A 24,868-nucleotide genomic window follows, 5' to 3' on the forward strand; every position below is an offset into this window, starting at 1 on the left:
GCACACCTGTGAGTTCAGCTTGTGAACCGCGCCGTTGACTGGTTCGACCCTGATCCCCCCTCGCCAGAATGTGCATTGAGGGCCGTGCTTGTTTTTGTAATGAGGGATTAAGATGATGTGTGTGTCCTCATGTTTGAAAGATTTCTCACAGACCCACATTGTGTGTCCGGATTCATGAAAGGATTCTTTGCCATGCTCAACGCCCACTCATGAGTGTAGCAAAAACACTAATCCAACACATGCACTGCATAGACTCCAATGGCTTTCGCGCTGTAATGTTATGCTCTATCCCTATACGTGTTTCCACAGATTCTGCAAGAGATGCTCTACGGCCCTTCTGTTGACTGGTGGGCGCTTGGCGTGCTGCTGTACGAGATGCTGTCAGGGCACGCGCCGTTCGAGGCCGAAAACGAAGACGACCTGTTCGAGTCCATCCTCAATGAGGAGATTGTTTACGCGTCCTGGCTTAGCACGGAGGCCGTTAATATACTCAAAGCTGTGAGTGTGCATGCATTAAGTTTGTCTCTTCACACTGTGAAACTTCCTTGACGGATGAAGCCGCATGACAGCATGGTCTCACTGTAGACTTTGGCGAGCACTGACTCCCCACGGATCGACTCTGCCGGACTTTGTTCGCGTTATACAATTGCAGGAAATGTCTGTGAGGCCTTTTTTTAAACTCGAGTAATGATAGAGGAAATCAATTTGTCTGTGGCTTTGTGAGCAGCATTGATGAGAAAAACTTGAGAAGCTGTAAACATTTACCAGATCCCTGCATTCCAGGACGGTGTGTCGGGATCTCTGCAGCACGTTGTATTTAGATATCAAACACGGGAGAGTGACTAGCTGACTGACTGACACACTCTGATTCCTGAGTGACTGGCAGACCTTTGGAGTCTGCCGACCAGCTGTTTGGCCCGAGCCTTTTACATAACTATATTAAGGCATGGTCCACTGCCTAGCCACAGCATACGAGCTATTAATACAATGGTACCTCCTCCCTCCATTCCTCTTCATATCCACACTGTTCGCCTCGTATCCTTGGTGTTATTCCAGCATGCTTGAGGAAGCACCGAAATTCTCCCCCCGCAGATTTGTCATTGCCCCCGGGTGTCACGCATTATGTTCGGACGCCACTGCTCTATTTTTGCCGAAGGTTGATCCGTTGCACGGTTCTCCTTGTGCTTGGGAGCAAGTTCACAGAGCTCAGTTGTCACGATGTTCAGGGCTTTATGAGGATTTGAAATCTAGAAATAATATTGAGAGTAATCGGTGTATAACGTGCAGTCATTTGAAGATGTTTCATGTACAGATGTACGCTAAGAATCAAATGACCAGCTTTTCATCCACCAGTTATATCAACAGTTTTTCCCACTCAAATTTTGGCAATATCTTTCTTTTTTCTATCCTGTTTCTTCCAGAAGTTTTAGCTGCTAGTTAAGTGTAGAAAGTTTTTTTCATTTGTGAGTGCTGACATGGCAGGTGTGGTTCCAAGGATGGCACCATCTGACGTGTAGCCATGGAAAGATGGCATCAACCTCGATGGAATAGTTTTCCTGTGGTTTTTTTAGTCTCCTGCACTGAACACTTCTAGAACCATACTGGTCAATTATGTGGATTTTTCTTTTCTTTTTTTTTTAAGTCCACCAACTGCAAATCACATCCTTAAAAGTCATTCTCCCTGCTACAAATCCCTGCATGTGGCTTCACTGCCATTAGACTGCGATGTTCGGCCTCTCCATTCCTCTCTAAGAACTCGTTCCAGTATTTAGAAAGATGAGAATAAAAGAATGAAATGAACCATATTGCTGAGACGTAACATTTAATCTAAGCTGTAATGAGATCAGGCTTCCAGTCTTATATGTCCATATGTATTTGCTTGCTTCTTAGTGAATCCGTCTCTATAGTGTTTTTTTTTTCCATGACCCATATAAAACAAACACCCCCGGCTCACTCACATCGATCAGGTTACAAGTGTTACTCACAGCAGACACCGTGAGGCATACAGGCCACGGCAAAAGTGCACACATGCTTCAGCGTGCATATTACAAGATTTTAATCAGACATTTCATTGTTTTTAGTTTTGATTCGCTTCAGCTCGTTGGTTCCCCCCCTTACACAACCAGCCCAGGTCATTCTGGGACAGCGGAGCCCACTCTGGCTTCCCTGTGATTGAAACTCGTTCTGTGTGAATTTCACGCAGTGTTATTTAGACCAACTTTGTTAGTGAACAGTGTTTGGAGCTGAGGTTGCGAGACATATTAATCTTTCCGATGACTACAGGTTAATCTGGCTGCTGTCACCGTGGAGACGGAGGCTCATTTGTTTTGTTGTAGCCCCGTCTGAATGTCAGAGCTCGCCCTGAGGCGACTCCTCAGCCAAGGCAGTTTTTTTCAAAACACATTTGTTTTCAGTTTCCTCCCAGTGGCAAGTTAAAATAAAGTTTTTCATTTTTTAGGTTATTTATTTATTTGTTTTTTTTTTTTCTTGTTTGGCCTCTCTTCCCTCGGGACTTTACCTCTTACCTTGGTAACAGAGAAACAGTCTGCAGGAGACTCTTTTGTTTTGCCATATACACTACCAGGAAGTTGAGAGACCTCAGTTGCACTTTACTGAACTAAGTTGAACTTAGTCCAACCGAAGCAGTGTGGGAGGCGTCAGACACAGCCTGGGGCATTTTTTTTTTTTTTCGTTTGTTTTTTTTTTTTTTTTTTTTGGCGGTGGGCGGGGATTGACTGGTTGAACACCTGGCTGGAGTCCAATTTGGCTTTCCTCCAAAAAGGTTTAGTCTTATCTGGTTAAACAAAATACGCATTTTCACTTTCTAACAGTTCATTCGTATTGTGTCCCACATACATACCTGATAATTTACTGATGTTTTGACTTCTTGTTGAGTGTTTTGTGAACTCCTCTATCTTTTGTCTTCTCCAGTTCTTGACCAAAAACCCAGCTAGGCGTCTGGGCTGTGTGGCCTCGGAGGGCGGCGAGAACGCTGTGATCAGCCACTCCTTCTTCACCGGTATTGATTGGGAGAAACTGAATCGTAGGGAAATAGAACCACCCTTCAAGCCAAGGATCGTAAGTCAAATGAATGACTTTATTGACGGCAGGGTGTTTTCTGAGTGTGTGCACTCAGTGTTTGACTTTGACATTGTGCTTGTTTTTTATTGTATTTGTTTTGCATTCCAGAAAACCCCGGAGGACGTCAACAACTTTGACCCAGATTTTACCCAGGAAGAGCCCACCCTCACGCCCATTGATGACCCTCTGATCCCCTCCGCCAACCAGGAGGAGTTTCGCAACTTTTCCTTCACGTCACCTGAACTGCTGGAGAGCTAAGAGCCTCCTCGCTCGTTTGCAAGCCTTCACCTGCCTCACTCTCCCCGGTATCTATGGCTTTGCCTGAGACATTTCCCAGTGGTGTTCGATATGATGCTGTTACTTTCCCCCAAAGATATGAGTGCGCAAAGTGCCAAGGAGTCAGCCGGTCAGCAGCTCGTCAAGGACGCGGGCCTGCATCTGAACTCTTAAGCGTAAAGTGTAATTCCGGACAAAGTGGCACACGGCCAGCTTTTGAATTACATTTAGTTTGTACTGTGATAATGGCTTAATTGACACATTCATGCAATTTGACATGGTGTATTTGATATGTTGTTGTGTTGTAATGAGTTTGCTTCCGTTTTCTTCAAATGAAAAAGCACTTTCTGAAGCACAATGTCGTGGTCTGTGTTTGATTTTTTTGCTCAAACTCTCCCCAAGGCTCAGTTTCAACCAACCAACTGCTATAGAGGTTCCCAGAAATGTCGGAGTGCCAGTTAAATCCTGGAAGGACTGAGTGAGCAGATGAAATACTTTCTCAGTGATGTGACCCTTCTCTGGAAAAACACACACACAGGCCCAGAGACACTGGATAAATAAGCGACTTTACACTTTCAAAATAAAAGACCAAAACTTTAAAAAAACTTAAAAAGGTCAAAATAGGTTAAATGGTTCAAGTTTGATTAAATTATAATGTTACTGGATACAGTTTCAAATTATAGATGATTTGAATGACTTATTGATGCGACACACCCCGTAACAGCAACTTGGCATCCATCTCAGTGACTGCATGCGAAATGATCGGCCAGGCATGTTGAGAATGATGCAACATTTCATCTGCGTTGAAAACGGTGGTGATTCACGGTGACTGTGAAACATCTGAAAGTTTGTAGATTTCACCACACAATTACCTGAACAGAGGATCAACCCTGCTAGGCAATTTGGCTATTGCCAGAAACAGATGATGCTTGGGCCGTGTTTAAATTTCTCAAGAGCAACAGTAATCACTCAGTCGTCTCCTCTCTTCACATGAGCACTCTCTTTTCTCTCTGCAAACACAGAGCCTTTGAAAGCTTCCAGGTCCGTGGGCAGACTGCCTGGGTAACGAGAACTCACATGGAGCTGTTTACAAACATGTAAATCCGAGAAAATTATTCAGTGTTTTCTCAACTGAACACTTAAACCGCTCTCTCTCTCTGTGCGAACATGCAACTGAGCGAAGAGGGAAGCAGAATCGGACTTTAAACTTTAACCCTGCAGTACTGTAATATTGGCCAATCCTCTAGTGGGTGCCTCCGATGGTGCGTTTTGCTAACCAGAAGAGAATAAACAGGAAACCGCACGGCGTCATTACTGTCGCCTCCGATTGAAACAGGAAGATGCGAGAGAGTGAAAGATTCGTGCTGTTTTTTCCACACTTCGTGAAGCATTTAACCTGTACGCTGTGCGCCGTTGTCAATATAAATTGAAACTGTTGAACCAATAGCACAGGAGACTAAAAAAGACATTTGCATGGTGCTGAGTCTCTTGTGACTGAACTCGCGCAGAAATAAACAGGGCCAGCCTTCCAGGATATGGATTCTTCCTGTAAGTTTGAAGGAGGAAGTCGTCAGGTCTGTTTATCTCCACAGCCCTGTCTCCTGTGGATAATTCTTCCTCTAAATACTGTAAATTAGCAGCTTGAGACTCCCCTAAAAAAAATCCCTCTGTGCTGTCTGAAATTGAACCCGACCTCACTTTCCTTCGCAATCTAAACAGCTTTTGTGCTAATGCGAAGTTGTTTTTACATACAAAAACTAAATTTGACCAAATGGTGTGCTAGTAGTGCCACAAATCTCTTCCTTTGTGGTTTAATCCCTGTTAAGTCTCTAATTCAATTTAAACATAGTTTTGACCCAGTATTTAGACATGCATTGCTCTGGCAGCTAATCTACTTTAAGCTTTCACTCACAGCCACAGGCCGCTGTGTTCTTTACAAAGAATTGGACATTGGATTAAAAGACGTAAGTGTTTGTTTACCCATTATTGTGGCCCTGTTTGGCAATTTACCGTCGGCAAGAATCGGAATGTGAAAGAAGATATAAGAGCCTCATCTGTGCTTTTACTGCTAAAGTTACTGATGGCCACCAGCAGTGTCTCTGCACTGCTTTATCGAATCAGCTGTTTGACTGATAACCCCCCAAAGCAGCGACAGATAATGAAAAGAGTCTCTACGAAGACATCACCGAGGTCTGTCACTGCAGAAATCCATATCTGTATTTTTGTCACTTGTTGGGCTTTTTGCGTCAATAGAAAATACATTTAGTACTCCAGCCTAGTTGTCACACTCGATCTTTATATTTCACCCTGTCAAGCAGTCGCTTTAGGACATCGATTCAGAAAGCTTATCGCAATCAGACAATGCCCATTATTACTGTGACAGTGCAATCCTTCGCCATTTCTGTTTCAAAGCTGTGTTAATGGCACTATTAAAACCCTACCCTGTCACCGTTTGTGGCAGTGCTAAGGCGTAAGGACTGGTTGCGCCACAAAAGAAATTAGCAGGTGCTCCCTCTTTTGCACACGAGATGCATGTTACTTATCTCGCACTGTTTGCTCTCACGGAGACGCCAGGGTTTGTGAATGAGGTTGTGCCGTGGAGAGATTGGCTCGGGGAAAGGAGTGGCTAGTACCCCAGTGAGTTCCCAGACACCTTAAATTTAATCAGACTGACTAAATATATAAACATCATTAATAACAGCCAACTCACCTTTGTGGTGTTTTGTAACCTCAGTTCTCAGTACAGACACAACCAGTTACTCAATGGTTAGTAACTGGTCACCTGTAAGATGAGTAACCCTTGTAAAAGCACAGACAGTTATCCAGATGAAAATATAACAAAGCTTCTCTGTGGAATACACTATGAAATGTGCTTATCGTTCGATTATAATTCTACTAATATTCTGTTTTTATCACGTGAGGATTGAATAGGCTCAGAAGAGATCGCCTTTATGCCTCAAGTCTTGAATAGAGTTGGTTTCCGACATAGACACAAGTTAACATGTGTCCAAGAAAACAAACACAGTGTGAAGCATGAAGGTCAACCATGACATTCACACTGACATGCCACCTTACAGTCCTGGAAATGAGAACCAAAGCTTTGCTTAATTGTCGTGACTAGATGTAACAACCAACATGTGCTAAGTATGAAGAGGACATATAGGCAAAGGTTAAGCGAGAGTGAGCTTTTCTGTGATTTGAATGGCTAAGAAACCAATTATTCTTTTGCAAAGCAACAGCTGAGTCACAAAATCTCATACAACATGGAGAACTGCTTAACGAAATTTGCAGCGGTGAGGGAGGAGGGGCCCGACTTTACAGCCGTCTCCAAGCCAGTCCAGGAAATTTACCAAAACCATCTCAGAGCCAAGTAGTCTGACGTGGAAATCCACATATAACCTCACAGTTTTTATGGTGCAAACTGGAAGAATTCTTTTCTTCAATAAGTTCTTTACTTTCTTTTCCTGACATCAGCTATATTTGAGCACGTGTACAGCTTTAAACCATTATATCAAATAGAATAACCACCTTTTTAGTTTCCCTGTTAGCAAGTATGAGCACTATATAAACTGTTCTAACACACCCACGTATGTCAGTAATGCACTTTATTTGTCGTGTCATTATATGCTCTATATCATTCCGGGTGTATTTTATTAAATTCTCATTCATTCATCCATACTAAACCAGATGAGATATAGCTATTAACAAATATTTAACAAACACATTTGCTTATATTACAGTACATTATAAGCATTTATTATATGTTTATTCGCTGTCTATAAAAGCTAAATATACATGCTACTAAATTTTCATACGCTGCTCCAGCACAATGAAAAATGTTGGCAGGCGTACACAGCCAGAGTGAGGACATAGCAAACCAAATGCCTTTCTTATGTCCAAGATGTAAACTATATGTGGACTCAGCACATTTGCTTAAGCCTGTTACTTTTGAACACACACACACACACACACACACCCCACACACCCCTAAAAAAAAGAGAAGAAGAAGTTGCATTCACAGAGGGAGGCAGACCAGGAAACCAAGAATTAAGAAAGAGTTTATTTGTGAGATGGTGTACTGGAAGAAAGGCACAGGCACCATAAACTGGATGGGTCGTATTATTGGAAATTGTTTTATTGAAAATAATGATTCATCTGCTTTAGGAAGAGAACACATTTTATCCCAAATTAAAAGGACAGCCGTTCTCCAGTTCAAATACTTAAAAAAACAAAACAAAAAAAAACAAAACAAAACAAGATATTTATCATTAGAGTAAGAGTCTAAACGTTCTGCATGCACACAGAATAGAGTAGACCGGAATTATATGTAAGGACTTAAATAGTATACCTAGTCATATTTTCATACAATGTCTGTGTTGCTGTTTCACAACCATTTCACGGCTGGTGTCTATGGTTTCCTGTGCGCGCCCACGATGGAAGAAAAGCATGTGACTGCGCGTGGCCGCGGACCGGTGGGAGGAGTCATCGATCCTCCTTCACAATGCCCCCCTTCCCCCCGCCCCTCTCTCCTTCTCTCTCTCTCTATCTCTCGCTCTCTCTCTCCCTCTCTCCAGCGTGGCACACATTTTGAAGAAGAGTGGACGAGTGGTCCGCCTATATCGGTCGAGAGTCTGATTTCTTTGACGAAATATACACAGCGAGGACTCTTATGCAACTCGCCTGAGGATTCGCGGAGTAAATTTTAGCGAAATATCGTGGGATTTTGGTACATTTCTCGCCGGGCCCGGACACAGCTCGACACCCATAGAGAGACTCAACTCAGGTCCTCTTCGTCCTGACATGGACACAGGAATTGTACCCGAAAAGAAAAGGTAATGTCAGTGCTAGCCAGTGCTACGTAGTAGGCTGTGGGGTGGTTTAAGAGCCACCTGGGTAACTTTGGTGTTTCATTGTGGTTTCAGTGCTGTTAGCCGTGTTGTATTATTGCCTTTGTTTCAAGGTTAGCTGCTAGTTTTATGTGTTTGTTCGTGTTTGTGTTTTCTGGCTGCGCTGTTAGCGGCTAACGGAGCTAGCTAGCAGACGTGTAATAACAAACCGAGAACCTGTGGTTGTTAAACACTTTATTTTGCATTCTGCTGAGGTCAAATGTATCTTTCATCTGTTTTACTTGATTAAAACGTCGTTGAAATTAGTTTTCTGACACCAACTACTACGTTTTTGTGTGTTTGTGGTCCGTGCTGAGACTTCCTACATGTAACATGGCTGTTATTTACATTTGTTTTGAATGTCACTCTAGGCTCATTGAATATCGTTGTAATAAAGTATATCGTCGGTGCTGTACTGTTTGGAGCTGGTGTGCCAACCTTGACAGTATTCAGTGAGAAGCTGCCAGCGCCCATGTGTTGAGTATGGTGTATGGTTTCTGTTAAAATATTCAGGGTTAAGTGAGCCTGGCCTTGGTTTGGGTTTCTGGTAACGAGTTATGACGAGGTTTGATTGGAGGAGAAGTCTTATTTAATATTCCCTTCAAGCTTTTATGGTGCATTTCCATTCGTTGCGATTACAAGACGATTCCACATAACTTTATCTTAATCGTAAACTTTAATTTTCAGGAAAACGTCTGGGTAGTGGCTGCAGAGAGTTGTCTGTGCCGAAGGACAGAATAATAGACAAATATAATGTAGATTATTTAAAATAGATAAGATGTCATATGCACATTTATGCGTAGTACAATGCACAGTGAAATGTATTGTTGGACCTGCAGACAGTTGTAAAAAGTACTCCAGTTGAAGCAGTAATAAAGCACACAAGATAAGAAAATATAGATACAGATGTATGACTGAGGAAAAATAACATAAAATTGAATAAAATAAAATATAAAGTGTTAACTTGAGATGTAAACTTAAAAGGGGGTAGCGCCTATATATGTGAATTTACAATATTTTAAAGCAGTTGTGTGAATAAAGTGCAGTAATGCAGTCGTATTTAAGTCCAGTTAAGACTCACAGTTGAGCAGATGGATGGCATGAGGATAAAAAGTCTTCTTCACCCTCTCAGTCTTTGTCCTCAGACAGCGGAAACACCGGTCTGATGGCACAAGAAAGGCTGGCTGGGTTGTGCCAGGATCTTCTTGGCCCTTGACCTGCAACATTTTGTTTAAATATCCTGCAGGTTGAGGAGAGGTGTTTGTAATAATGTGATGGGCAATCTGCGGCTCACCTTACCCAAACATAATAAGTGAAAGTGTTTTGGTAACGAGTGACACAACACACCAGAAGTGGCAGGAAAACGCCTGGTTTCTTCACATGCAAAGAGAACGTATTTTGGATGTGGTGAAAAGTCAGATAAGCTTTGCGGCTAAAATGATGTTCATGATTATTTTATGATTATTGAGGCCAAACCGGTGTCCCAGAATTATATATTTACTGTAATATATAATATACATACAACCTTTTATGTTTAGTTGAAAGCAACAATATATATAATAAATATAAAGCTTAGCATTCTGCATCAAAAATAGCCATTATTACTGGCTGTAGAATAGGTTTCCTGCTCATGTTCCAACTACACCAAGCAGATTACTGATCTGGGCCTTTCTGTCATTGTTGCGCTAAATATGGTGACAGTTGATGAGCTTATACCTGTGTGCAAAGCTCAGATTTCTCTGCGCACCAGTCCCAGTTCCAGTTCGAGTATACAGCTTCAAATAGAAGGTAAAGCTGGTCACAGTGGTAACAGTCTTAAAACCAAAAGGTCATTTAGTCTGTCTGGAGATAAACAAAAGAGATGGTCATAAAAGTGATTAGCGTGTAGTCATAAGAGTCGAGAGGTAATGTGGGGATTCTTCTGCTGTGATCTGGGAGTAAAATAATAAAATTATTTTATGAGGGACAATGGGACACTTCAGTGTGGAATATACTGCTAATGACTATCTAGTGTAAAGTAGTAGAGTGTATGACTAATATGACTCAAAAGAAACTATATAAATTGAAATGGGTAGGTCTCCAGGTGTAAATGGAGAATATGATATTGTAAATACTGGAAAATTCTGTTTCAACCTACATGGTGAACTCCCACAGAGTTTTCAATGAGATCTCAGCAAAACTGTTCATGTCCTGCATAGGAATGATTCAGTGGTGTCGGGTGAACTATAGTTGACCAGTAATGAGTGTCTCTTCAGATTCATGCAATTTCTCTGTGATGTTGTAGACGGCATAAGTATCTCAGGGGCTTCAACGTGTGTACTCTTTAAATTTGGCATTCTCTGGCAGCCTGTGGGTGATGAAACATCCTGTTTAGTTTTAATCAATATGCATTCACTTGTATCTCGGAATGAATCTAATGTTGCAGTCTGGTTAGATGCAGTTTTCGCTGGTCTCTTAGGTGCTCTGGTGTTGCTTGTGTCTCATCTCTTAATCACAAGGGTTTGACGTCAATAGGAGTGGCCAAATGTGTGTAGCGATTCACTGGATGGCAATCTCCAGGTTGCCCTGAGGCGTTCAAGTAGCAGGGTAGTTAGAAATGAAAACAGAGATTTGGTTGCTTGATTCTATGGAGTATATGTATGTATTATTGGTTTTTGTGCATTTTGTGATTAAACTGCAAAATTAAGGCTCACCTTAAATCACAGTTTTTCTGTAGTTTGATCACATCAGCATGTTTCCGTTAAACGAAATGCAAATAGAGAAAGGCTTTTGCTGGTGAGGTATGTAATGCCAAGATAGCAACTTAGTCTTCGTAAGCCTTAATTGCCGCGACCATTTGATCCTTCAGCAGAAATAGTCTTGAGGAGAAATGACTCCTGTAGACACCCTACGAATTACACGTACGTATTATATATGTGTATTGCGCTGCCACTATTATCTCCATACAGAAACGCAGACTTGATTGTTATATATAGCACAGTCTTAATGGGTTTTACATAGTGTCTCATAAACAATGCAAGGAAGGAACCATGACAATAGGACCTTCATTCGTCATATCCCAAACGTTGTCTGGTGTACTAGTAAGAATCTTCTTGAATATATTTTTCACTTCCACATGTTTCAAATTGTACAAAAATAAGATTTTCTTTAGTAAAATTAATCAGTAGCTGTCTGCAAAATATGGTTCAGTTTTTCTAAGGAACCTTTTCCACTGAACACATGTCAAAGATGACGCTGTGTGTTTGGCAACACATGGCAAACGGAAAGTTTATTATTATTAAAAAGTTTTATTATGGCATGATTATAATGGGTGTTCACGGGCCAATTGTAATTGGTCGAACAGTCTTTCAGAAGTGGTGGAGGTAATTTCAGGTAATGGATTTTCCAAAAATGCATCAGCTACAAGTTTGTTTGCACAAGTGTGACTGAACAATTTCCCAGATTTTCATAGCGCTTTACCACCAATAACTCAAAATTTGCTAAGTATATTAGTAATGGGCTCAAAGCCTGAATCATTTTAAAAGTCGCCCCTGCACGTCACACATTACATCAGGGGTACGTTTGACTGTAAAAGGGGCTTTGCTTTCCCCCTTCTCATGGATAGTGTGTGGTGCTGTCTCTCTGAACTGTATTACATAACACTGTTTACTGGCACACTAAACAGTACCGACAGATAGTGAGGACATTACTCTAGTAAAATGGGTCAGACCCCAGTAACAGAATACACTGATAATATTTGTGGATTGGATTGTTTTCCTGTTAATCTCAGGTTTACTTGGTCACATTTTGTTTACGTAATAGTACTCATTCACAAACCGAGTCTAATTAGAGTGAGTACAACTGTAATGTGACTGTTGGCTGTGAAGCAGAGGGGAGGCTGAGCATGCATGACCATGTGCATTAGTAGTGTTATGTAAGCCTGGCCTCTCTGCTCGCCTTTGTTTTAACATCAAGTGAGCTGCTGTGTTGTCACTGCGTCTTGGATGAAAGCTGTTTTGTTTCCCCTTTCTTAAATTTTGACAATGGCAGCGGGTCGTCACAAGGCAACAGTTTAACTTTTTATAACGAAAAGATCACGTGTGAATAGGACAGTAGAGTACAGAAGTGTGGTTGTGTCAGCAGTTTTCACAGGAGTCATTTTTTTTCTTCTTCAAACTGACCTGTGAAACTTTCAGTGCCCTTTGTTGTATTGTGTAATGTTCACGTTTAGGCAAGTTTGGTTTACTTCGTGTCCTCTACATATACTTGGATTGTACAGTAATACATTGTGGTTTGGACAGTGACGTATCAACATGTGGATTTTAATCCTTAGCTAAACACAGTGGAATATTACAGCTCAGCTTAATTTGAAGGGGATGTGCATGGAGACGTGATACAACGAGGGGCAGCCATTACAGGAGTAACTCTTTGTACACAGGGTGGTGCATTCATCAATGAATTGATAGTCAGTCAAATTTAGTGGGAAACTGGTTTATAACAGTGTGTGGAGTTTAACTGCCATAAGGTCATTAAATACTTTGTTAGAGGGCCCTGTGTACAATTACTTTGTGATAATTTTATGTACCAATGATTCTAGTCTTTATTTGAGTGTAGGTAAGAGCCATAACTCAGACTTGAAAGAAAGAAAATGTTTTATTATGACGTCCTTGCAGGCAAGTCACACCACTTCAGCTTGGTAACTCCCCATGGCACTTATTTTAAGTTAACAAGACCAGGCCTATCTAAATTATCGTGGAGCTCAAGTTGTAATTTCAATGACTACTGGGACATAAAAACTGCATGTTTTATTGCTTGTATAAAACACTTCAAATGTTTTGTGAGTTTTGACAAAATTAAGCTTAAAATGTGTCTAACATTGGCCAGTTCAGACATTTTCCCATAGATTTTTTTATTTAGTAGTCATGAAAGTTTGTCTTTCCCTTTTGACATATTCCACTGAAAGACATAATGATGTCCAGATACTCTGGCATTGTCCCACGGGGTTAACACAAGAGTTTGTAAATATTTGTCAGAGAGTAGAAACCGCTTTTGCTTGTGGCTGAAACTCTCTCGCTCTCTAGAAATGGATTTACGTTTCTATCTTTCAAAAGAGAATTTTTGTTGTATACACCATCAAAAATCTCAGTTTCACATAGTTTGTTCCCACAAATATCTTTCGTCAAATGCGATTAGATGAACGAGGAAAGGGATCCCATAGACTTGTGGTTGGGCCATGATCCAACATGAATATGGTGTGTGGGATTTTTTTTTTTTTTTTAATCCTTGGCTAGAAAAGCGCTTTGTGTGTTTAGTTTGCATAAAGATGTTGTGCGCACAAAATTCTAATGTGTTCCGACAGTTTTTCCTACACTTTAGTCAGCAGCACCAGGTGTGTTACTTCCTAAGGAAAAAAGGCCTCACTCATAAGTAAATGAATCCCTTTACTCCAGGGGACTAATTATACACACATAACACATATACGATATAGTATTTTGCCTATCGTGTGTATTTGATGGAAAGTTCTGATCTAAAACTAAAAGTGTCCTGCAACCCAACCAGGGGACTTGATATGCAGTAGGATAATTTTAGTTAGCTGGTCCATTTTCTTGTTGGGGGGCCTCAAATAACAATACGGCCTTGGTCAGTGCTGTAAGTGCACAACAGATCAATTTCAATTAGGTGTGCATTTCATAGCCAAGGGCTTTTGAACTGTCATCCATTTTGTTGTGAGGCTGCTCCAGTGTCTAAATGCATTTGGGGCTGTGAGGTAGAGTTTATGAGAAGGAGGCAGTTATCATGCAGGGATCACGATAAGCCCGACTATTTGTGTTTGTGGTCACACTTTGCTCATCAGTACAAATAAAATATGCATTTTCTGTGTATTTTAAAAACTCTGGTGTTTTTCTAGTCCGTTACAATCAGTAAACACAGGAATGGTTTTTACAGTTGCATATTAAGGTCTTACGCCCTTCAGAGTCTCCTTTAAAGGGCATTTGTCATTTTAAAATACTTAACATCTTGTTTACACTCTGGCAAGGGTCCATTAGCCAGACCTTGGATAACTGCCTGGATGAACGCACCGTCAGGAGTGGAGCTAGTATAACCAGTGAGCAGTTATACGGGTTGCTATTGTAAAATAACAGAAATGGTGCCTGTTTGTTTGTCCCGGTAGTTGAAGGGGTCACCCACTCAGTCTGTGTTTACTTTATCTCTTAGCGCAGGTATTATCATGCTTTGTGCTAGTAGGTTTTTTTAACCAGACTCGTAAATGTCAAGATGAGTGGTGTCGCGCTGTTGCTTGGCCGTGCACCAAGAGACAGACGGGAGAATCTATGCCCATCCTCCGGGCCAATCACTTGAGTGGGTGGACTCCATTTCTTTTGGTGAGCAGCCAATAAGATGCTTGCAGATATCCATGTGTGTGTAAACGAGTCTGACGGGGGGGCCCAGGCGGCGGCTTGGCCGTGAGGTTGCTTGTTGCAGACTCCAGCTGCTTCAGCCTTCTCCAGTGACAGGCCAGAGGCTGACCAGACACCGTAGATGCACTCAAGACAGGATGTCTGCTCTTGGAGTGTGCTCAGAAAACCCAGTACGTGTCCAAGCTACGGCTGACCCACCACGTCTCTCCCGCAGGGTTAGTTCGGAGCGGAGGAAGGAGAAATCAAGGGATGCAGCACGATGCCGGCGTGGGAAGGAGTCGGAGGTGTTCTACGAGCTGGCCCAGCAGCTGCCTCTTGCCCACAGCGTCACCTCCAGCCTGGACAAGGCCTCCATCATGAGGCTCACCATCAGTTACCTGCGCATGAGGAAGCTGCTCTGCACTGGTCAGTAGCTGTAGTTATTCCATTGATGGTAGACAGTTTAGGTTGGAGCACATCTGGCAATGAAAATTGAATTGTGCAGCCGTTGGTGGTTTTGCACCAGCTTCAGAGCAAGTTGGTACAGACTGTAAATGTGAATTAGATTTACTTGTGTTAGGAATCTGTAAAGAACAGAGATGACACGCTTTTGAGGAAAACTGCAAAGTTGGAGCTGCTCTTAAAAAAATTGAAGAATGGCAGTGTCCTTTTAGACAGGATTTTATTTGATGTTCTTTTATCTCACATCTCGCACTCTCGTCTTCCCCTTCCCAGATGAGCCAATGGCAGACGAGGAAACGGAGCTTGATATCCAGCTAAACAGCTCCTACCTAAAAGCTCTGGAAGGCTTTCTCATGGTGCTGTCTGAAGACGGAGATATGATCTATCTCTCCGAGAATGTCAACAAGTGCCTTGGGCTGGCACAGGTTGGTCTGATATGACTAAAACTAGAGGATATACTTGATTTGGGAAGGAGTAAGAAGCTGTTTTGTAAATGGGATTAATTTTGTACGAACAGAGCATGCCGGGGAACATTGTGCTCTGCTGTTAACCATTAATACTCCTGCATGTACGAGGACAGAGCTCATTTTGTCTTTTCTGTATGTGCTGCAGTTTGACCTGACTGGACACAGTGTGTTTGACTTCACACATCCCTGTGATCAGGAGGAGCTGAGGGAGATGCTGATCCACAGAACAGGTGAGCAGTGTCACATTTGGTATTTTTTTCCGTTTGTGTACTATTTTCTGTTTTGTTTTGCTAAAAGGTCTCAGTGGTTTCATAATATAATTTGTAGAGATTAATTTTCTTTTCTGCGTGATGTTGCACTGGACACACATTGATATTATCTCAGCAATAACGGTTACTAAGTCCACTTCCTTTATGTGTAGCTCACCACTGACGTTTATAGCTTCATGTCTGCCCTGAATGCAAATGTGAACGCGTGACGGTTGGTTCAATATTGCAATAAAACGCTGAAATGAAAAACTTACAATGGTCCCTTATATGGTGGACATGATCCCCATTGAAATGACAACGTGAGAGGATTGTTTCCCTTTTTAAACCACGGCTCTGTACCCGCTTTTGTGATTTCAGGCGCCAAGAAAGCCAAGGAGCCAAGTACAGAGCGCAGCTTCTTCCTCAGAATGAAGTGCACTCTCACAAGCAGGGGCCGCACTGTCAACGTCAAGTCAGCTACATGGAAGGTAGGTCACAATGAATCCAGTGTGGAAAGGCATCACGACTGTACTGCTAGGTTCTTCAAGGAAGTGATTGTACCATGCGCACGGTTGTTTGTCAGCACTACGTCTGCTGGGCAGGTCAATTAAATTACCCTGAGCAACAATTTAATAATGTCGGAGCTGAACATGGCAGTTTTATTATCCTTTTAATTATTTTATTAACCTTTTAAAACTCCAACTTTGGTCTTGTATGAGGCTGTGGGGCATGTCGTAGTTCCATATAACTCTACTGGTGGCAATAATGAAGCCACCTCATCCCAATTATTGTTCATCATTCTTTCCAATCTATTCAAATGAAGCAAGCGTGTTGGCAAATGAGCCATTTTAATATTCATTACTATTTAATATTAAATATCTTCTCTTCTCAACTCTAGCAGTGTGTTTTGTGATATTCCTAAATAGAAACAGGGAAGCAAAAAAGTCAACAGCCTCTTAACTGTTGTGATCGCCCTGTCGTCTTTCTGTAGGTGCTTCACTGCTCAGGTCATGTGCGTATACATGACAACCAGCCTGAGGAGACTACCAACGGCCACAAGGAGCCATCTGTTCCTTACCTGGTTTTGATCTGTGACCCCATCCCACACCCCTCCAACATCGAGGTCCCCCTGGACACCAAAACCTTCCTCAGCCGTCACACAATGGACATGAAATTCACATATTGTGATGAGAGGTTAGTTTGCTCGTCGTAATCGTAAGAGTTAACAGGGGCTCAAATGTTATTCAGCTTCTTAACAACACCAGCCATCACTGGCAAAGCTTTATGTGGCATGTTCACATAGAGACACCTAGTGTTCAGTGTAGGTATCACATCAGCTTCTTACTATTGTTTCTCCAGGATCACTGAGCTCATGGGCTACGATCCAGAGGATCTGCTGAATCGCTCTGTCTATGAGTACTATCACGCTCTGGACTCAGACCATCTTACCAAGACTCACCACAACCGTAAGCATAAACTAATAAAAGGAACATGCAATGATAAAACCTCTCTTCTTATTTATTTTGGCCCAACTTGTATTTTATTTTTTGTTTGTTTTTTCTCTTTCCCTTAGTCTTTGCAAAAGGCCAGGTCAGCACAGGCCAGTACCGTATGTTGGCCAAAAGAGGAGGATTTGTGTGGGTGGAAACGCAGGCCACTGTCATCTACAACAACAAGAACTCACAGCCACAGTGTGTTGTTTGTGTCAACTTTGTGCTCAGGTATTGTGAGAGTTCTTTGAATGCTTACTATTTTTAGAAGAGACACACGTCTTCGCCGAATTCTTTGGTCTTTGCAAAAATGGGAATAATATTTTAACAGCTGCATAATGTGCCTCACTTGTGCTACAGTGGCATCCAGGAGGAGAAACTGATCCTGTCTCTGGAGCAGACTGAAGATGTGAAGCCAGGGAAGGAGGAACAGCAGGAGGCGGACAAGCCTGAGGTTGAGAGCAGCCAACCTGTCCTTTCTCCAGTGAAGAAGGAGGAGGAGGAAGAGGACAAGTGTGCAGAGCTGGATGTGATCAAACTCTTTACCCAGGTGTTAAAGAAACAGCCGGATAGCCTGTATGACAAGCTGAAGGCGGAGCCAGAGGCCCTCACGCTGCTGGCCCCAGCTGCTGGAGACACAATCATCTCTCTGGACTTGAGCAGCCCTGGTTAGTGGCCTCATAAGCATATTTACACTTATGCACAGCGCAAACCACAGTTTGTAATCATATATATTCCCCCTTGCTGTGTTACAGATACAGAGATCCCGCTGTTGAAAGAAGTCCCTCTCTACAATGACGTAATGCTTCCCCCTTCGAGTGACAAGCTGATGCTGCCTCTTTCTCCTCTGCCTCCCAGCGAGCCTCTCCACGTCACCAGCACCACCTCTGAGGACGCAAAAACTGAGAGCTTTGCTCCAGCTCCGTCCACTTCACCGACCAGCAGCAGCCCCTCTGAGGTAAGTTTGCCTCATCATTGTCACTTTTCAGTATAAACAACATCTTGATCTGCACTAAAATTGGGAATGACCTTTGATGTCTGTTCACTTCAGGCTCAGTTGGACTTCTGCTTCCCCATGGATTCAGATATGAATTCAGATTTCAAACTAGACATGGTGGAGAAGCTGTTTGCCATTGATACAGAGCCCAAAACCCCCTTCAACACCCAGGTAAGAAGATGAGGAGACACTGCCCTTTTATACCTGTGAGAGCTCTCTGTATTCCGATTCATTAAACCTTCTTTGTTCCTTAAGGCGATGGAGGATCTGGATCTGGAGATGTTGGCCCCCTACATCCCCATGGATGATGATTTCCAGCTGCGCAGTTTGTCCCCAGATGAGCCTCTATCTTGTGGACCAGTCAAATCCATTGAGAGTTCTCCAGTTCACGTCACGCAGGACGTCCACAGCTACCCCAGCTCCCCCTTCAGTGCACCAGGCAGTCGCACAGCTTCCCCAGCGCCGCCTGAGCCTGTAAATGCACCTCATCTTGCCTCAATCATTGCAAAGAGGTAAAGCTCCTAAATACACAGTGCATCAGATACCTTAGATTTCCTTTTAGGAGGGGGTTGAGCTAACTGTTTTTATTGCTGTGCTGCAGGAACCCACAGTTGGACAAAGACATCTCACTCAGGACGCTGGCAGCTCAGAACGCACAGCGCAAAAGAAAACTGGGGGAACTAAAGGACATTATGGGACCGGTAAGTCCTCAGCATCCAAATACTGTTTGTTGATGTTAACTGTCACCGTCAGAGAGATTGATTGTCTGTATTTGATGGTTTCCCCTAGGGAGCGTTGCCCCAGGAGCAGCTTGAGAAAAAGATGAAGGCGTCAGAGTCAGGAACAACCAAGACCATACTTCTACTGCCTTCAGGTGAATAAACTAAATTGTTCACCAAAGTCGGTGCGGATTTGACGTCAATCCTCGGGAGGGTCGTAACTCCGTATGTTCTTCCGTTGCAGATTTGGCGAGTCGTCTGCTCGGCAGCACTTCAGAGGGCACCAGCTCCCTCTTCACCCTGCCACAGCTCACCCGCTACGACTGCGAGGTGAACGCCCCCTTACAGGGTCGTCAGTACTTGCTGCAGGGCGAGGAGCTGCTGCGTGCTCTGGACCATGTCAACTGAGTCAATGCTTAGCCTGCTCACTGCTGGACTAGACTGGACACTACAATTTGTCCCTCACATTGTCACTCCCTCTCCACGAAGCCCCGCCCCCCCAACTTCCCCTTATTTATGTATCTGTATGAGTCTGATTATAGTTTGGCTGCTGTTTGTGCACATCATGTGATTTTTGCAGCATTCCACCGTGACAAACACCATAGCAGCATCCGAGTTTTGGTGCAAGGGATTCAGGCATCGTGAGATGTCAAGTTATTGTATTTTGTCTCTCTTTTTCTTTCTCTCTGTCTTTCGGGGAGTTTCTCAGCACACAGCGCCTCGACAGATGACCCTTTTCCAGCCGGTCACCACAGAACCTGGCTCTACTGCCAGCAGTGTATTGTAAGCTTCAGTCGCACAATTTATATTTTCTTAAAGAAAAATATTACCAGCAATATATATTAAGCCTTTTTAAAGTAGTTTTAATGGGATTTGAACAATTTTATTTTTTCCTCCCATACTTGTATGTTGTAGTACTCGTACCTAACAAGATGTCTTTAGTCCAGAAGTATGAACATATTGTTTAAACCTGAAGTGGTTTGAATGTTATCTCAATTTAATAGGTATCGGTCTTTGAGGTAAATACATTTAATTGTGTAGCAGTGCAGTACATGTCACTTTATTACTTTACTGTAAGTGTGTGTGTGTTACTGTACATATACCAGGGAAATTTTAATTTACTCAGTATAGCTCTCAGCGGAATTTGAGAGGAACCTTCTTTTTTTTTTTTTTTTTTTTTACTTGTCATCATGCAGATTTTTCTCTTACATGAAATGAATTCATGTTTTTGGTCTTTACTGTACACAACATACTCGAAGAGTCAGTTTAAATAAGTGGGATCTCATCGAATCATACCTTACTTGTGTAATCATTGCCAGAGTAACATTTGTGACTTGTCAAACTTCTTTGCTCACTTAATGGTAGTCAGTTTAATACCATTGATCCTTGCCATAGTGTTGGGTCTGTCATGCTTCTTTTTTTGCTGTCTTGACATTAAATGGCTTTAACAAAGTGCACTGTTTCAACTCACATTCTTTTATTTCACAATGTTTGGCTGCTGAAGAACAAATCATCCCATGAACGTGTTCCTACTGTCTTGTAATGAATAACAAAACAATTTGTAGAGGTAGAAACCCAGGGAAAAATACTGATTATTCATGTCAGTAAATCACATGAAAATGATTAAACAGCCATCACCACGGTCACAGTTCTGTATTGGATCTGTCTCCTCTCGTGAACATCGACCAACCATGTTGTCCGTCCACCAGGCCCACATAAAGTTAGGAGATGGTGAGGTTAGCATCACTCCGTGTACTCAGGCGTCACTTGCAATTGAATCGTCTCGTGTCCTCTTTGCACCAACATAGTGACTTTGTCGCTGCTGTGGACGGCGTGGTAGATCTCCTCCGAGGAGTTCACCGTGACCCCGTTTATCTCCAGCACAACGTCTCCTGGTTGAATGCCAGCTCTGAAACAAGTATGATGGCAATTCATGAAGGCGCAATATTTTCTCAGCTGTATCAACAATGTTAGAAAACACACTGAAGGTTTCCTGTTGAAAGTGGACATGCATTTTGATGCTGAATGGCAGTAATTATGAGAGTCAAAGATGTTGTTGGTGGGGGTCTTTGGGTCCTATAGGTTGAAGGAAGGAGTCTCTGGATCATTCCACAGATTCAACACATTTTTTCATGTTTTTTTGTGTTGTTCCTAAACAGTTTTTGTATGTGTGCCTGTGTCAGGCTGCATCCTGCTGCTATCAAGGTGTGTCAAACATTTTTCAGAAGAACATCACATCGTCACAAGATCTCCTGTCAGTAGTCATAATGTTATGCCTGATCGGTGTGCACATGCATCTGATTCAGACAGCTTATGCGTATATGGGAGCTTACCTTTTGGCCGGGGAGCCTTGGATGACTCTGTGAATCAGGACACCGTGCGTCACATCTGGAAAGGACATGTCCCTGAACTTCAACTCGGCAATGATACTAAAGGGACAAAACAGAAAAACACAGTGTTTTAGACACAAAGGTGCTCCGCTGCTCATCTTCACGTAGAGCAGGTCTTTCTGCTTGTGAAGAACTTACCCCGGTGTCAGCGTCAGCATCATGACACCAATGTACCGCCGCTTCGCCCCCGAGTCGAACCAGGAACCTTAGAGGAATCGTACACGTGTGAGAAACTTCTACTAAGGGACTCGTTCTGTTAAGTGTTTGCAGTTAAAAGCTACACAAACAGTGTGGCTTTTGATTCTCAGTTTGCTCTTACTCTTTCTTTTAGCTGCTTGATCCAGAAAAACTCTCACGCGATCGGACGGAATAGCAAAGGAGATCCCGGCAGTGACCTTCATGGTGTTGATGCCGATGACTTCGCCATCCTGGTGAAAGAGGAGTTCACGAACGGAAAAAAGGTTCACGTGTAAATTTGAACAAAGTGAGTCCGAAATCAATTGAGCAATTAATTTGGTGTTGACATTTCTCTCAAGTTTCTAATTTTGGATTCACACTCAAATGTACAACTTCAAAACTTAGTGTCTAATTTAAAGTGTTATCTCCATAAATCTATTTAGTTATTCTATTGTTGGATTAATCTACTGTGAAGTTTTTGCAAATTAGGACTTTTTCCCCCAAACTAAGAAAACAAGGCTGACTCAACGACCGCTCAGCTCTAGACTTTCACTACCTAACTTGCATTAGACTAATCTAATTATGGCGTTTAAGGAAATAACAACCACTTGAGCATACCGTGTATAGATGTCAGATAACATTTCAGTTAACGTAGAAAATCTTCCTCCTATTGGTTAACACTGTACACAAGCACTGTTGAATGCGATAGACATTTAGACAGGAACAGTGACTCACCAAATTAATCAAGGGACCTCCAGAGTTTCCAAACTGCAGACAAACAAAACAGTCGTGTGTGACGTTAACAGACATGATACGAGACATGTCTGAGTCACAGGAAGTCTACACAGATGAGTAGTGAAACATCTTCAAGGAGACTCAAATGAGTCCAGTTGCCTTTGTTTAGGCTTTGTTTACAGATTTCTCCAGAGATATTTTTGTTGCCTCAGAAAGAAATTTGCACAATGAAAATGGGCTACAAAAACAAATAACAAAAAGAATTGTATCAAAATACTTACATCGATGGTTGCATCTGTCTGTATGTAATCCATGTTGGAGTTGGACAGGCCCAGCTCTTTGCTGCCTCTCTGCACTGAGCTGACAATCCCCGATGTGATTGTATTCTTTAAAGCGTACGGGCTCCCCATGGCAACCACGAACTCCCCTTGGCGAACTTCAGACGACTGACCGAGGTTGAGCGTGGGTAAGGGTTTCTGTACGCCAGGTTTAGAGGAAATGGAGAGAAGATCACTTCAATACAAAGATAGAGCATCTTATTTAATCTTTTCTTGTAGCTATGACTTGATCTCGTTAAGCGTCCTTTTCTGTTACAAAAGTTTTTTCTTCCACAACAGTACCAATCAGGAAAATACAAGCCTGTTCATGAGCTTTGGTGCAGTGCTCTTCCAGTAGACTCTATGAATCACAGCCTTATTGTTTACTTTACGAAATCCTGGGAGATACAGTCACTATTTAGCTGTTTGAGAGTAACGTTTCCCTGCAGAACACAGTGTTGTCTTCGAATAGTTTGTTTGTGCTATTGTGTGTATGTGGTGTGTTCGTACGCAAGTTGGGATTCATGACACGTCATCACTATTCATTCTGATGTTATCATACATTTTTTAATGGTTGTCAACCGCTAATTATTCTTCTGGTTTCCTGTTGTGGGTTTCCAAGTCAGGAACTTGGTGTGGCTTACCCAGAAACCTTTGTTATTACGTATGTATTATTTACGTCTGCTACAGTAATAGACTAGTAATCGTCTGAATCTCTCTTCTTCGCTTCCTGCTCTGTGATGTCGCCCACCTTAGGAGTGATTTTGATGGTGGCAATGTCTGCAACAGGATCGACGTCCTGCACAGTGGCGTTGTACATGTCTCCATTGGTGAGCTTCACGCGGACGCCTCTCTTGTTGGCCACGACGTGAGCATTGGTGACGATGAGGCCGTCGCTGCTGATGATAAAACCTGAACCGTTTGACACTGGGATTTCTCGCCCTGAAAACGGGTGTCTGTGAAACAGGCGAAGCAGTTCACGTTATTCAGCCTGGAAGCAACATGCATCATTAGATATTTAGTACGTGTAACATATTCTTATTACATTATAGAAGCCTATGTTATTAAATTAATTATTAAAATAACAGTTATAATTTAATAAGACTTTGTTGATGCCTAAGGGGACATTCATGTGTTACCAGGCGAAACATGAGCTGTTTTATAAGATAAAAAGTTACATAAAAATCACACTTACACAAATAACAACTCATTCCTGAGAAGCTTTGGACTTTTCAGTTAGACGCATTAAAAATAATAATAATAATAGTGATCTGTGTAATTTAACGGGCATTGTCATCTGTAGTTCTATAGTAAATGAAACTGATAAGTTGCAGTCCTACCACACAGATGTCACACTATGAGATTCAGTGACTGAGACAGAGATTAATATCTTAATATCATGGGACGTATTTCGTTTATTAAGCAGCTATTAAAACAATAACTCAATCCAAAAACTGTGGGCCACCATAAATCAAGTATGACAATGCACCGCTCTGTTCAACTCACCTGCCAATGATTTCGATGTACACGACAGCTGGGGTGGATCTTTCCACCACATCTGCAATGAAGTTGTATTTATAGCGGGGGCTTTCGGGTTTAAAGGGAGACGCACACTGAGCCGAGGGCAGAAAGAGTTCAAGACAGCGCCCGGAGAGAGGGACTCTTTTATCCCCATGTTCGTCCTTTTTACTGTCCAGAAGCACCGCACCGCAGACGCCCAAACCCAGCGACACTGACTTGAGCAGAGGACGACTGCTTTGTTTGTCCCGCTGACCACTTCTTCTATCCCAAGCAGGAGTTGTCCTGCCCAGCTTTTCGTTATCTTCTGGTCCCCTGTGCCCACATAACGCAACAGAGGACACCCGACTGACTGTCCTCTCAGCCAAAGAGTTCAGTCCACGGCTCTGACACCGAGTATGTGTCCTTAATGCTGACAGAAGACACCTATTGACAGCAGTTGCTGCCATGTTGCATCACTTCAGTCAGAGATTCGGGAGTTTGTAGACAGCCAAACACTATTTATATTGAAATATATTAACAAAAAAAAAGTTTCTCGTTAAATGTAACGTCGATCATATAAATAACGACAATAAAACATAAATACTCTCCTTAAAACTGACTGTTATCCACACAAAAAAACACGGGAAAAGACAGCCAATAACAACCTTAACCCGGAAGCTTGTTTACTGCGAGCCTGCGCGTGCGCAGTTTACACTTCTTCTATGGTTTTATGGTGGTTTAGAAGC

At 42.4% G+C, this 24,868-nt stretch overlaps 3 protein-coding genes across 3 annotated transcripts in view; 2 read left to right on the forward strand and 1 right to left on the reverse strand.

Annotated features, from left to right (window-relative positions):
• prkcha (protein kinase C, eta, a) overlaps positions 1–3,715 on the forward strand; it is a 21,723-nt gene extending 18,008 nt beyond the window's left edge. Inside the window, exons 12-14 of the mRNA XM_047611629.1 lie at positions 310–498; positions 2,932–3,078; positions 3,190–3,715. Coding sequence (XP_047467585.1) covers positions 310–498; positions 2,932–3,078; positions 3,190–3,339 — 486 coding nt within the window. The 3' untranslated portion in view covers positions 3,340–3,715. The remainder of the gene's footprint in view (positions 1–309; positions 499–2,931; positions 3,079–3,189) is intronic.
• A 4,194-nt stretch (positions 3,716–7,909) lies between these two features.
• Positions 7,910–20,458, forward strand: hif1aa (hypoxia inducible factor 1 subunit alpha a). The gene is made up of 15 exons (XM_047610413.1): positions 7,910–8,189; positions 14,856–15,046; positions 15,356–15,507; positions 15,695–15,779; positions 16,176–16,285; positions 16,789–16,991; positions 17,157–17,263; positions 17,371–17,518; positions 17,648–17,955; positions 18,043–18,245; positions 18,339–18,455; positions 18,540–18,796; positions 18,886–18,985; positions 19,074–19,158; positions 19,248–20,458. The coding sequence occupies exons 1-15, from the start codon at positions 8,158–8,160 to the stop codon at positions 19,409–19,411; spliced, it is 2,262 nt and encodes a 753-aa protein (XP_047466369.1). The 5' UTR covers positions 7,910–8,157; the 3' UTR covers positions 19,412–20,458.
• LOC125023264 (serine protease HTRA2, mitochondrial-like) lies at positions 20,459–24,823 on the reverse strand. The gene is made up of 8 exons (XM_047610414.1): positions 24,129–24,823; positions 23,374–23,578; positions 22,587–22,781; positions 22,306–22,338; positions 21,713–21,821; positions 21,532–21,598; positions 21,337–21,432; positions 20,459–20,912 (listed from the first exon to the last, which is right to left on the reverse strand). Exons 1-8 carry the CDS (start codon positions 24,587–24,589, stop codon positions 20,747–20,749), a joined length of 1,332 nt encoding a protein of 443 aa, XP_047466370.1. The 5' UTR covers positions 24,590–24,823; the 3' UTR covers positions 20,459–20,746.
• Between the last annotated feature and the right edge of the window lie 45 nt (positions 24,824–24,868).

This window comes from Mugil cephalus, chromosome 17 (genome assembly GCF_022458985.1).
Source record: "Mugil cephalus isolate CIBA_MC_2020 chromosome 17, CIBA_Mcephalus_1.1, whole genome shotgun sequence".
NCBI lineage: Eukaryota > Metazoa > Chordata > Actinopteri > Mugiliformes > Mugilidae > Mugil > Mugil cephalus.

Bases quoted from the DNA above. Each gene is read 5' to 3' on its own strand.
- hif1aa (XM_047610413.1), top strand. From the start codon at position 8,158: ATGGACACAGGAATTGTACCCGAAAAGAAAAG. The intron at 15,780-16,175 runs GTGAGCAGTGTC...TTGTGATTTCAG, and splicing joins GATGCTGATCCACAGAACAG to GCGCCAAGAAAGCCAAGGAG. The intron at 18,246-18,338 runs GTAAGTTTGCCT...TGTTCACTTCAG, and splicing joins CCAGCAGCAGCCCCTCTGAG to GCTCAGTTGGACTTCTGCTT.
- LOC125023264 (XM_047610414.1), bottom strand. From the start codon at position 24,589: ATGGCAGCAACTGCTGTCAATAGGTGTCTTCTGTCAGCATTAAGGACA. The intron at 22,339-22,586 runs GTAAGTATTTTG...GTTTGTCTGCAG, and splicing joins AGACAGATGCAACCATCGAT to TTTGGAAACTCTGGAGGTCC. The intron at 21,822-22,305 runs GTGAGTCACTGT...CTCTTTCACCAG, and splicing joins GAGGTCCCTTGATTAATTTG to GATGGCGAAGTCATCGGCAT.